The sequence below is a fragment of the Panulirus ornatus genome, chromosome 42, assembly GCF_036320965.1.
Source record: "Panulirus ornatus isolate Po-2019 chromosome 42, ASM3632096v1, whole genome shotgun sequence".
NCBI lineage: Eukaryota > Metazoa > Arthropoda > Malacostraca > Decapoda > Palinuridae > Panulirus > Panulirus ornatus.
This window is the reverse complement of record NC_092265.1, coordinates 17,198,083-17,212,872: the sequence shown is the minus strand read 5'-3', so window position 1 is coordinate 17,212,872 and position 14,790 is coordinate 17,198,083. Positions and strand designations below refer to the sequence as shown.

General features: G+C 41.8%; 1 protein-coding gene across 5 annotated transcripts in view; it reads right to left on the bottom strand.

The window, feature by feature from the left end:
* LOC139761944 (hexosaminidase D-like) overlaps window positions 1-14,790 on the bottom strand; it is a 284,074-nt gene that overhangs the window by 121,602 nt on the left and 147,682 nt on the right. For all 5 annotated transcript variants that reach the window (XM_071686643.1, XM_071686648.1, XM_071686644.1 and 2 more), the window contains one exon: window positions 13,967-14,131. In XM_071686643.1, the coding sequence (XP_071542744.1) occupies window positions 13,967-14,131 (165 nt within the window). The remainder of the gene's footprint in view (window positions 1-13,966; window positions 14,132-14,790) is intronic.

Below are 14,790 nucleotides of genomic sequence, written 5' to 3'. Positions count from 1 at the left end.
GGGTTGTTAGGGAGGTAAATGCAAGAGTCTTGGAAAGAGGGGCAAGTATGAAGTCTGTTGGGGATGAGAGAGCTTGGGAAGTGAGTCAGTTGTTGTTCGCTGATGATACAGCGCTGGTGGCTGATTCATGTGAGAAACTGCAGAAGCTGGTGACGGAGTTTGGTAAAGTGTGTGGAAGAAGAAAGTTAAGAGTAAATGTGAATAAGAGCAAGGTTATTAGGTACAGTAGGGTTGAGGGTCAAGTCAATTGGGAGGTGAGTTTGAATGGTGAAAAACTGGAGGAAGTGAAGTGTTTTAGATATCTGGGAGTGGATCTGTCAGCGGATGGAACCATGGAAGCGGAAGTGGATCATAGGGTGGGGGAGGGGGCGAAAATTTTGGGAGCCTTGAAAAATGTGTGGAAGTCGAGAACATTATCCCGGAAAGCAAAAATGGGTATGTTTGAAGGAATAGTAGTTCCAACAATGTTGTATGGTTGCGAGGCGTGGGCTATGGATAGAGTTGTGCGCAGGAGGATGGATGTGCTGGAAATGAGATGTTTGAGGACAATGTGTGGTGTGAGGTGGTTTGATCGAGTAAGTAACGTAAGGGTAAGAGAGATGTGTGGAAATAAAAAGAGCGTGGTTGAGAGAGCAGAAGAGGGTGTTTTAAAATGATTTGGGCACATGGAGAGAATGAGTGAGGAAAGATTGACCAAGAGGATATATGTGTCGGAGGTGGAGGGAACGAGGAGAAGAGGGAGACCAAATTGGAGGTGGAAAGATGGAGTGAAAAAGATTTTGTGTGATCAGGGCCTGAACATGCAGGAGGGTGAAAGGAGGGCAAGGAATAGAGTGAATTGGAGCGATGTGGTATACAGGGGTTGACGTGCTGTCAGTGGATTGAATCAAGGCATGTGAAGCGTCCGGGGTAAACCATGGAAAGCTGTGTAGGTATGTATATTTGTGTGTGTGGACGTGTGTATGTACATGTGTATGGGGGGGGTTGGGCCATTTCTTTCGTCTGTTTCCTTGCGCTACCTCGCAAACGCGGGAGACAGCGACAAAGTATAAAAAAAAAAAAAAAAAAAAATGATTCATGGTGAGGTGCCTGAGGATTGGCGGAATGCTTGCATTGTGCCATTGTACAAAGGCAAAGGGATAAGAGTGAGTGCTCAAATTACAGAGGTATAAGTTTGGTGAGTATTCCTGGTAAATTATATGGGAGGGTATTGATTGAGATGGTGAAGGCATGTACGGAGCATCAGATTGGGGAAGAGCAGTGAGGTTTCAGAAGTGGTAGAGGATGTGTGGATCAGGTGTTTGCTTTGAAGAATGTATGTGAGAAATACTTAGAAAAGCAAATGGATTTGTAAGTAGCATTTATGGATGTGGAGAAGCCACATGATATAGTCGATAGAGATGCTCTGTGGAAGGTATTAAGAATATATGGTGTGGGAGGCAAGTTGTTAGAAGCAGTGAAAAGTTTTTATCGAGGATATAAGGCATGCATACGTGTAGGAAAAGAGGAAAGTGATTGGTTCTCAGTGAATGTAGGTTTGCGGCAGGGATGTGTGATGTCTCCATGGTTGTTTAATTTGTTTATGGATGGGGTCGTTAGGGAGGTGAATGCAAGAGTTTTGGAAAGAGGGGCAAGTATGCAGTCTGTTGTGGATGAGAGAGCTTAGGAAGTGAGTCAGTTGTTGTTCGTTGATGATACAGCGCTGATGGCTGATTCATGTGAGAGACTGCAGAAGCTGGTGACTGAGTTTGGTAAAGTGTGTGAAAGAAGAAGATTGAGAGTAAATGTGAATAAGAGCAAGGTTATTAGGTACAGTAGGGTTGAGGGTCAAGTCAATAGGAAGGTAAGTTTGAATGGAGAAAAACTGGAGGAAGTAAAGTGTTTTAGATATCTGGGAGTGGATTTGGCAGCGGATGGAACCATGGAAGTGGAAGTGAATCATAGGGTGGGGAAGGGGGCGAAAATTCTGGGAGCATTGAAGAATGTGTGGAAGTCGAGAACATTATCTCAGAAAGCAAAAATGGGTATGTTTGAAGGAATAGTGGTTCCAACAATGTTTTATGGTTGCGAGGCATGGGCTATGGATAGAGTTGTGTGGAGTAGGGTGGATGTGCTGGAAATGAGATGTATGAGGACAATATGTGGTGTGAGGTAGTTTGATCGAGTAAGTAATAAAAGGTTAAGAGAGATGTGTGGTAATAAAAAGAGTGTGGTGGAGAGAGCAGAAGAGGGTGTTTTGAAATGGTTTGGTCACATGGAGAGAATGAGTGAGGAAAGATTGACCAAGAGGATATATGTGTCAGAGGTGGAGGGAATGAGGAGAAGTGGGAGACCAAATTGGAGGTGGAAAGATGGAGTGAAAAAGATTTTGAGTGATCGGGGCCTAAACATGCAGGAGGGTGAAAGGCGTGCAAGGAATAGAGTGAATAGGAACGATGTGGTATACCAGGGTCAACGTGCTGTCAATGGATTGAACCAGGGCATGTGAAGTGTCTGGGGTAAACCATGGAAAGTTCTGTGGGGCATGGATGTGGAAAGGGAGCTGTGGTTTCGGTGGATTATTACATAACAGCTAGAGAATGAGTGTGAACGAATGGGGCCTTTGTTGTCTTTTCCTAGCACTACCTCGCACATATGAGGGGGGAAGGGGTTCCTTGCACATATGAGGGGGGAAGGGGTTGTTATTCCATGTGTGGCGAGGTGGCGATGGAAATGAATAAAGGCAGACAGCATGAATTATGTACATGTGTATATATGTATATGTCTGTGTGTGTATACATATATGTACACATTGAGATGTACAGGTATGTTTATTTGCGTGTGTGGACGTGTATGTACATACATGTGTATGTGGGTGGGTTGGGCCATTCTTTCATCTGTTTCCTTGCGCTACCTCGCTAACACGGGAGACAGCGACAAAGGAAAATAAATAAATAAATAAATAAAACAATAATAATAGCAATAATAATAATAATAATAATAATAATAATAATAATAATAATAATAATAATGATAATAATAATAATAATATCAATAATAGAAATATTTATTATACTTAGTTGCTGTCTCCCTCATCAGCAAGGTAACGCAAGGAAACAGACGAAAGAATGGCCCAACCCACCGACATACACATGTGTATATATATAAACTCCCACACACGCACATATACATGCCTATACATTTCAACATATACATACATATATATACACAGACATATACATATATACACATGTACATTTTCATTAGAGTAAACCATGGAAAGTTCTATGGGGCCTGGATGTGGAAAGGGAGCTGTGGTTTCGGTGCATTATTACATGACAGCTAGAGACTGAGTGTGAACGAATGGGGCCTTTGTTGTCTTCCTAGCGCTACCTCGCACACATGAGGGGGGAGGGGGTTGTTATTTCATGTGTGGCAGGGTGGCGATGGGAATGAATAAAGGCAGACAAGTTGAATTATGTACATGTGCATATATGTATATGTCTGTGTGTGTATATATATGTATACGCTGAGATGTATAGGTATGTATATTTGCGTATGTGAAGGTGTATGTATATATATATATGTATGTGGGTGGGTTGGGCCATTCTTTTGTCTGTTTCCTTGCGCTACCTCGCTAACGCAGGAAACAGCGACAAAGCAAAATAAAAAATTCTTTTTTATCATTATTTTGCTTTGTCACTGTCTCCCGCATTAGCGAGGTAGTGCAAGGAAACAGACGAAAGAATGGCCCAACCCACCCACATTCACATGTATATACATACATGTCCACACACGCAAATATACATACCTATACATCTCAATGTACACATATATATACACACACAGACATACATATATACACATGTACATAATTCATACTGTCTGCCTTTATTCATTCCCATCGCCACCCCGCCACACTTGGAATAAAAACCCCCTCCCCCCTGATGTGTGCGAGGTAACGCTAGGAAAAGACAACAAAAGCCACATTTGTTCACACTCACTCTCTAGCTGTCATGTAATAATGCACCGAAACCACAGCTCCCTTTCCACATCCAGGACCCACAGAACTTTCCATGGTTTACCCCAGATGCTTCACATGCCCTAGTTCAATCCATTGACAGCACGTCGACCCCGGTATATTACATCGTTACAATTCACTCTATTCCTTCCACGCCTTTCACCCTCCTGCATGTTCAGGGCCCGATCACTCAAAATCTTTTTCATTCCATCTTTCCACCTCCAATTTGGTCTCCCACTTCTCCTCATTCCCTCCACCTCTGACACATATATCCTCTTGGTCAATCTTTCCTCACTCACTCTCCATGTGACAAACCATTTCAAAACACCCTCTTCTGCTCTCTCAACCACACTCTTTTTATTTCCACACAACTCTCTTACCCTTACATTACTTATTCAATCAAACCACCACACACCACATATTGTCCTCAAACATCTCATTTCCAGCACATCCACCCCCCTGCGCACAACTCTATCCATAGCCCACGCCTTGCAACCATACAACCTTGTTGGAACCACTATTCCTTCAAACATACCCATTTTTGCTTTCTGAGATAATGTTCTCAACTTCCAAACATTCTTCAAGGCTCCCAGAATACTTGCCTCCCACACCATATAGTCTTAATACCTTCCACAGAGCATCTCTATCAACTCTATCATATGCCTTCTCCAGATCCATAAATGCTACATACAAATCCATTTGCTTTTCTAAGTATTTCTCACATACATTCTTCAAAGCAAACACCTGATCCACACATCCTCTACCACTTCTGAAACCACACTGCTCTTCCCTAATCTGATGCTCTGTACATGCCTTCACCCTCTTAATCAATACCCTCCCATATAATTTACCAGGAATACTCAACAAACTTATACCTCTGTAATTTGAGCACTCACTCTTATCACCTTTGCCTTTGTACAATGGCACTATGCGAGCATTCCGCCAATCCTCAGGCACCTCACCATGAGTCATACATACATTAAATAACCTTACCAACCAGTCAACAATACAGTCACCCCCTTTTTTAATAAATTCCACTGCAATACCATCCAAACCTGCTGCCTTGCCGACTTTCATCTTTCGCAAAGCTTTTACTACCTCTTCTCTGTTTACCAAATCATTTTCCCTAACCCTCTCACTTTGCACACCACCTCGACCAAAACACCCTATATCTGCCACTCTATCATAAAACACATTCAACAAACCTTCAAAATACTCACTCCATCTCCTTCTCACATCACCACTATTTGTTATCACCTCCCCATTAGCCCCCTTCACTGAAGTTCCCATTTGCTCCCTTGTCTTACGCACTTTATTTACCTCTCTCCAAAACATCTTTTTATTTTCCCTGAAATTTAATGATACTCTCTCACCCCAACTCTCATTTGCCCTCTTTTTCACCTCTTGCACCTTTCTCTTGACTTCCTGCCTCTTTCTTTTATACATCTCCCACTCATTTGCATTTTTTCCCTGCAAAAATTGTCCAAATGCCTCTCTCTTCTCTTTCACTAATAATCTTACTTCTTCATCCCACCACTCACTACCCTTTCTAATCAACCCACCTCCCACGCTTCTCATACCACAAGCATCTTTTGCGCAAGCCTTCACTGATTCCCTAAATACATCCCATTCCTCCCCCACTCCCCTTACCTCCTTTGGTCTCATCTTTTTCCATTCTGTACTCAGTCTCTCCTAGTACTTCCTCACACAAGTCTCCTTCCCAAGCTCACTTCCTCTCACCACTCTCTTCACCCCAACATTCTCTCTTCTTTTCTGAAAACCCCTACAAATCTTCACCTTCGCCTCCACGAGATAAGGATCACACATCCCTCCAGTTGCACCTCTCAACACATTAACATCCAAAAGTCTCTCTTTCGCACACTTACCGATTAACACGTAATCCAATAATGCTCTCTGGCCATCTCTCCTACTTACATACGTATACTTATGTATATCTGGCTTTTTAAACCAGGTATTCCCAATCACTAGTCCTTTTTCAGCACATAAATCTACAAGCTCTTCACCATTTCCATTTACAACACTGAACACCCCATGTATACCAATTATTCCCTCAACTGCCACATTACTCACCTTTGCATTCAAATCACCCATCACTATAACCCGGTCTTGTGCATCAAAACCACTAACACACTCATTCAGCTGCTCCCAAAACACTTGCCTCTCATGATCTTTCTTCTCATGCCCAGGTGCATATGCACCAACAATCACCCATCTCTTTCCATCCACTTTCAGTTTTACCCATATCAATCTAGAATTTACTTTCTTACACTCTATCACATACTCCCACAACTCCTGTTTCAGTAGTGCTACTCCTTCCCTTGCTCTTGTCCTCTCACTAACCTCTGACTTTACTCCCAAGACATTCCCAAACCATTCTTCCCCTTTACCCTTGAGTTTCGTTTCACTCAGAGCCAAAACATCCAGGTTCCTTTCCTCAAACATATTACCCCATGTATGTGCAAGGTAGCTTTAGGAAAAGACAACAAAGGTCACATTCGTTAACACTTAGTCTTAAGCTGTCATGTGTAATGCACTGAAACCATAGCTCCCTTTCCACATCCAGGCCCCACAAAACTTTCCATGGTTTACCCCAGACGCTTCACATGCCCTAGTTCAATCCATTGACAGCACATTGCCCCTGGTATACCACATCATTCCAGTTCACTCTATTCCTTGCATGCCTTTCACCCTCCTGTATGTTCAGGCCCCGATCGCTCAAAATCTTTTTCACTCCATCCTTCCATCTCCAGTTTGGTCTCCCACTTCTTGTTCCCTCCACCTCTGATACATATATCTTCTTTGTCAATCTTTCCTCACTCATTCTCTCCATGTGACCAAAACATTTCAATACAACTTCTCTTCTCTAAACCACACTCATTTTATTACCACACATCTCTCTTACCCTTTCATTACTTACTTGATCAAACCACCTCGCACCACATATTGTCCTCAAACATCTCATTTCCAACACATCCACCCTCCCGACACAACCGTATCTATAGCCCATGCCTCGCAACCATATAACATTGTTGGAACCAACATTCCTTCAAACACTCATTTTTGCTCTCAGAGATAATGTTATCACCATCTACATATTCTTCAACGATCCCAGAACCTTCACCCCCTCCCCTCACTCTGTGACTCACTTCCGCTTCCATGGTTCCATCCACTGCTAAATTTACTCCCAGATATATAAAACACTTCATTTTCCTCCATTTTTCTCCATTCAAACTTACCTCCCAATCAACTTGTCCCTCAACCCTACTGTACCTAATAACCTTGCTCTTATTCACATTTACTCTCTTCTTACTTTTGTCACACACTTTACCAAACTCAGTCGCCAACTTCTGCAGTTTCTCACCCGAATCATCTATCAGTGCTGTATCATCAGGGAACAACAACTGACTCACTTCCCAAGCCCTCTCATCCCCAACAGACTGCATACTTGGCCTTCTCTCCAAAACTCTTGTATTCACCTCCCTAACAACACCATCCATAAACAAATTAAAGAACCATGGAGATGTCACACACCCCTGCCGCAAACAGACATTCACTGTGAACCAATTACTTTCCTCTCTTCCTACTCGCACACATGCCTTACATCCTTGATAAAAACCTTTCACTGGTAGGAACTTACCTCCCACACCATATACTCTTAATACATCTTATTCTCCCTAAAACTTAATGATACTCTCTCACCCCAACTCTAATTAGCCCTCTTTTTCATGTCCTCCACCTTTCTCTTGACCTCCTACCGCTTTCTTTTATACATCTCCCAGTCATTCACATTACTTCCCTGTAAATATCATCCAAACGCCTCTCTCCTCTGTTTCACTAACAACCTTACTTCTTCACCCCACCACTCACTACCCTTTCTAATCTGCCCACCTCCCACCTTTCTCATGCCATATGCATCTTTTGCACAAGTAATCACTGCTTCCCTAAATACATCCCATTCCTCACCCTACTCCCCTCACATCATTTGCGCTCACCTATTGCCATTCTACACTCAATCTCTCCAGGTACTTCCTCACACAAGTCTCCTCTCCAAGCTCACTTACTCTCTCCACTCTCTTCTTCCCAACATTCTCTCTTCTTTACTGAACAGCTCTACAAATCTTCACCTTCGCCTCCACAAGATAGTGATCGACATCCCTCCAGCTGCCTCTCTCAGCACATTAACATCCAAAAGCCTCTCTTTTACACACCTATCAATCAACACGTAATCCAATAACGCCCTTTGACCATCTTTCCTACTCACATACATATACTTATTCGTGTGTATATGAGCGGATGGGCCATTATTTGTCTGTTTCCTGGTGCTACCCCACAGATGTAGGAAATCGTGATCAAGTATAATAAATACAAAAATACTTTAGTATATAAAGCATAGCATAAATAAGAATACAATGGGGAATACCATATGAAGGCCCAACACAGAAAGTGATAGAGGGTGGAATAAATGTACATGATTTGGGTGTTATCACAATTAAGAAACTAAAATTCATAGAATGTGCTAAGAAAATAGGACTATTGAGCAAAGTGATTAGTCGTATGGTTCTGAGGACTTTCAGTACAAGAGACAGAAACACATCAATGAAAATGTCTAACTTAATCACATGAAGCAAACTTGAATATTGTCATGAAACAAACAGAAAAGACTAAATTGGAAAGAATTCAGGAGCAATAATTGCAAATGAACTCACTGGAATTAAATAGTCTAGAAAGAAAAAGAGAAAGGCATATGCTAATCTATGCATGGAAACAAACTAAAGTCATAAAGGAAAATATAAAAAAACCTGAGAACTTCTCACTGAAGAAGATACAAAAACACAAGCAAGATGAGATATACTTGAAAGGAGAAGGGGAGAGGAGGGAAATACACAACAAAGTCATGATACTAAGTGCTGATTAATTGATACTTACAATAATACCATACAACACTACTTATAATCTACAGGTTGTACTAACACACAAACCACCTTAACCCTTCCAGTATTACTGTATATATACCACTATAAACAACTTTCAACCAGACTAGGGTACACAGGAATAAACAAACAAGCAAAAAGACATACAAGCATAGGAGAAGGTAGCTTTGGAAAAACAACAGAATACAAATATAGTCATTTGTGAGAAAGTACATATCCCTGGTGATAGGGGATTAAGAATACTTCCCACATATTCCCTGTGTGTCGTAGAAGGCGACTAAAAGGGGAGGGAGTGGGGGGCTGGAAATCCTCCCCTCTCGTTTTTTTTTAATTTTCCAAAAGAAGGAACAGAGGGGGCCAGGTGAGGATATTCCAAAAAAGGCCCAGTTCTCTGTTCTTAACGCTACCTCTCTAACGCGGGAAATGGCGAATAGTTTAAAAGAAAAGAAAAGTGAGAAAGTACCAAGAGAGACTAAGTGCAGAATGGAAAAAGGTGAGAGCAAAGGATGTAAAGGGAGTGGGGGAGGAATGGGATGCATTTAGGGAAGCAGTGATGGCTTGCACAAAAGATGCTTGTGGCATGAGAAGCATGGGAGGTGGGCAGATTAGAAAGGGTAGTGAGTGGTAGGATGAAGAAGTAAGAGTGTTGGTGAAAGAGAAGAGATGGGCATTTGGATGATTTTTGCAAGGAAATAGTGCAAATGACTGGGATATGTATAAAAGAAAGAGGCAGGAGGTCAATAGAAAGGTGCAGGAGGCAAAAAAGAGGGCAAATGAAAGTTGGGGTGAGAGATTATCATTAAATTTTAGGGAGAATAAAAAGATGTTTTGGAAGGTAATAAAGGAAGGTAAATAAAGTCCATAAGACAAAAGAACAAATGGGAACATTGGTGAAGGGGGCTAATGGGGAGGTAATAACAAGTAATGGGGATGTGAGAAGGAGATGGAGTGATTATTTTGAAGGTTTGTTGAATGTGTTAGATGAGAGAGTGGCAGATGTAGGGTGTTTTGGTCGAGGTGGTGTGCAAAGTGAGAGGATCTGGGAGAATTATTTGGTAAACAGAGAAGAGGTAGTGAAAGCTTTGCGGAAGATGAAAGCCGGCAAGGCAGAGGATTTGGATGGTATTGAAATTGAATCTATTAAAAAAGGAGGTGACTGTGTTGTTGACTGGTTGCTGAGGATATTCAATGTATGTATGACTCATGGTGAAGTGCCTGAGGACTGGTGGAATGCATGCATAGTGCCATTGTACAAAGGCAAAGGGGATAAAGGTGAGTGCTCAAATTACAGAGGTATAAGTTAGTTGAGTATTCCTGGGAAATCATATGGGAGGGTATTGATTGAGAGGCATGTACAGAGCATCAGATTGGGGAAGAGCAATGTGGTTTCAGAATTGGTAGAGGATGTGTGGATCAGGTGTTTGCTTTGAAGAATGTATGTGAGAAATACTTAGACAAGCAAGTGGATTTTTATGTAGCATTTATGGATCTGGAGAAGGCATATGATAGAGTTTAAAGAGATGCTCTGTGGAAGGTATTAAGAATATATGGTGTGGGAGGCAAGTTGTTAGAAGCAGTGAAAAGTTTTTATCGAGGATGTAAGGCATGTGTATGAGTAAGAGGAGAGGAAAGTGATTGGTTCCCAGTGAAAGTTGGTTTGCAGCAGGGGTGCATGATGTCTGTCTCCATGGTTGTTTAATTTGTTTATGGATGGGGCTGTTGGGGAGGTGAATGCAACAGTTTAGGAGAGAGGAGCAAGTATGCAGTCTGTTGTGGATGAGAGGGCTTGGGAAGTGAGTCAGTTGTTGTTTGCTGATGATACAGTGATGGTGGCTGATTCGGGTAAGAAACTGCGGATGCTGGTGACTGAGTTTGATAAAGTGTGTGAAGGAAGAAAGCTGAGAGTAAATGTGAATAAGAGGAAGGTTATTAGGTACAGTAAGGTTGAGGGACAAGTCAATTGGGAGGTAAGTTTGAATGGAGAAAGACTGGAGGAAGTGAAGTGTTTTAGATATCTGGGAGTGGATTTGGCAGCAGATGGAACCACGGAAGTGGAAGTGAGTCACAGGGTGGGGGAGGGGGCGAAAGTTCTGGGAGCATTGAAAATGTGTGGAAGGCAAGAATATTATCTCGAAAAGCAAAAATGGGGATGTTTGAAGGAATAGTGATTCCACAATATTATATGGTTGCGAGGCATGGGCTATGAATAGAGTTGCACACAGGAGGGCGGATGTGTTGAAAATGACATGTTTGAGGACAATATGTGGTGTGAGGTGATTTGATCGAATAAGTAATAAAAGGGTAAGAGAGATGTCTGGTAATAAAAAGAGTGAGCAGAAGAGGGTGTATTGAAATGGTTTGGTCACATGGAGAGAATGAATGAGGAAAGACTGACAAAGACGATATATGTGTCAGAGGCGGAGGGAACGAGGAGAAGTGGGAGACCAAATTGGAGGTGGAAGGATGGAGTGAAAAAGATTTTGAGCGATCAGGGCCTGAACAAATAGGAGGGTGAAAGGCGTACAAGGAATAGAGTGAATTGGAACGATGTAGTATACCAGTGTCGACGTGCTGTCAATGGATTGAACCAGGGCATGTGAAGCATATGAGGTAAACCATGGAAAGGTTTGTGGGGCCTGGATGTGGAAAGGGAGCTGTGGTTTAAGTGCATTATACATGACAGCTAGAGACTGAGTGTGAACAAGCGTGGCCTTTGTTGTCTTTTCCTAGTGCTACCTCGTGCGCATGCAGGGGGAGGGGGTTGTCATTTCATGTGTGACAGGAATGAATAAAGGTAGCAAGTATGAAGTATATACATGTGTATATATGTATATGTCTGTATATGTATATATACAAGAATGCAAGAGTTTTGGAAAGAGGGGCAAGTATGCAGTCTGTTGTGGATGAGAGAGCTTGGGAAGTGAGTCAGTTGTTGTTCGCTGATGATACAACGCTGGTGGCTGATTTGTGTGAGAAACTGCAGAAGCAGGTGACTGACTTTGGTAAAGCATATGAAAGAAGAAAGCTGAGAGTAAATGTGAATAAGAGCAAGGTTATTAGATACAATAGGGTTGAGGGACAAGTCAATTGAGAGGTAAGTTTGAATGGAGAAAAACTGGAGGAAGTGAAGTGTTTTAGATATCTGGGAGTGGATTTGGCAGCGGATGGAACCATAGAAGCGGAAGTGAATCATAGGGTGTGGGAGGGGGCGAAAGTTCTGGGAGCGTTGAAGAATGTGTGGAAGTCGAGAACATTATCTCGGAAAGCAAAAATGGGCATGTTTGAAGGAATAGTGGTTCCAACAATGTTATATGGTTGTGAGGCGTGGGCTGTAGATAGAGTTGTGTGGAGGAGGGAGGATGTGCTGGAAATGAGATGTTTGAGGACAATATAAGCTGCGAGGTGATTTGATCGAGTAAGTAATAATGGGGTAAGAGAGATGTGTGGTAATAAAAAGAGTGTGGTTGAGAGAGCAGAAGAGGGTGTTTTGAAATGGTTTCGTCACATGGAGAGAATGAGTGAGGAAAGATTGACCAAGAGGATATATGTGTCAAAGGTGGAGGGAACAAGAAGTGGGAGACTAAATTCAAGGTGGAAAGATGGAGTGAAAAAGATTTTGAGTGATTGGGGCCTGAACATGCAGGAGGGTGAAAGGCGTACAAGGAATAGAGTGAATTGGAACTATGTGGTATACCAGGGTCAATGTGCTGTCAATGGATTGAACCAGGGCATGTGAAGCGTCTGAGGTAAACCATGGAAAGTTTTGCGGGGCCTGGATGTGGAAAGGGAGCTATAGTTTCAGTGCATTATACATGACAGCTAGAAACTGAGTGCGAACGAATGTGGCCTTTGTTGTCTTTTCCTAGTGCTACCTCGCGCACGTGTGGGGGGGGAGGGGTTGTTATTTCATGAGTGGCGGGGTAGCGATGGGAATGAATAAAGGCAGACAGTATGAATTATGTACATGAGTATATATGTATATGTCTGTGTGTGTATATATATGTATACGCTGAGATGTATAGGTATGTATATTTGCGTGTGTGGACGTATATGTATATACATGTGTATGTGAGTGGGTTGGGCTATTCTTTCATCTGTTTCCTTGCGCTACCTCGCTAACGCGGGAGACAACAACAAAGTAAAATCAATATAAATAAATAATGTATATATATATTATCCATGGGGATAAGAGAGAAAGAATATTTCCCATGTATTCCCTGTGTGTCGTAGAAGGTGACTAAAAGGGGAGGGAGCAGGGTGCTGGAAATCCTCCCCTCTCTTTTTTTTCTTTTTTTTTAATTTCCCAAAAGAAGGAACAGAGAAGGGGGCCAGATGAAGATATTTCCTCAATGGCCCAGTCCTCTGTTCTTAACACTACCTTGCTAACACGGGAAATGGCGAATGGTATGAAAGAATGATGTATATATATGTATACGTTGAAATGTACAGATATGTATATGTGCGTGTGTGGACGTGTATGTATATACATGTGAATGTGGGTAGGTGGGGCCATTCTTTCATTTGTTTCCTTCCACTACCTCGCTAACGCAGGAGACAGCGACAAATTATGAAAAAAAAATAGAAAATGATAATAGTTATATTCAAAAGGCTATATACATGTAAATATAGTATCAACATAATTTGATATATGAAATGAAAGAAAAGGATGCTGATTCATGAAAGGCTGAATGACAACAGCAGCAGACTCTGCCATGAGGGCATGCTATTCTGAAGAACAGTGAGCTTTTGAGTGGCTGGAAATGAGTGAATTGATGATGTCAGTGGAGTAACAGTTGCTCCTCAGCTGAGGGCAGGCCCAAAAATGAGCATGCAGCCATGATAGTGGTTTGCAAAGAGAGAGAGAAGACTGGTGCTTCTTCACCAGAAATCATGTGGACTGGAAGGGACCTAATCAAAATATTCCTGCTAAATAAACCTCATGCTGGTGGGACACACCACAGAGAGAACAGTTTAAATTAAGAGAAACATCATCACCTACGTACTAAATACAAACCTCATCAGCTCCTATGTGGAAAAATTTGTCATCTGGATGCAGGTCAACAACTTGTGAAATAAGTCTAGTCACAAGAGGGAAGGCATCTGGATGAGTTGGGCAGAGAGCATTTGGATAACGCTCTATTTCACGAATTCCTCGGTTCTCATCATGTTTTAATACAAACTGGAAAAAATCAGCAAATACACATAAATTATAAATACAATAGTTTTAAATATATACTAGACCCCAACAACTAAATGAGTATCAGATAAAACAGATGGAGTTAAAGGCAGACATAAATATATTTACTATCAACTATTTATTGGGTTGGGAGAACATCAGCCTTCAGATGTTGTCTTTTGTTAAACAACTTGTCTTTAATCTGAAGTGTTTTTATACAAAAAAAATTCAGATATAAGTCATATGCACATAGGGTAAGGGCTTTCCTCATTTGGGGTGCCACAGATACCCCTTCTACAAATTTCTGGGGTTTTCTTGACTGTAAAGGAATCAGAAATAGATTTCAGAGGGATACATGGTGTTCAATTAGGATTCTAATATGGTGAATCTAGAAGAAACTCCCTGCTTATAATGGAGCTTAGGGAAAACTCATTTTTCAGATCCATAAATGCTACGAAACAAATTCTTCTGTTCTAAGTATTTCTCACACACATTCTTCAAAGCAAACACCTGATCCAAACATCCTCCACCACTCTGAAACCAAATGTTCTTCCCCCATATGATGTTCTGTGCTTTCAACCACCCTGCTTTCAAACTCTCAATCACCACTTGTTCATCCAACTTACCCAGTACCCTTATTAAACTAATACCTCTGTAATTTG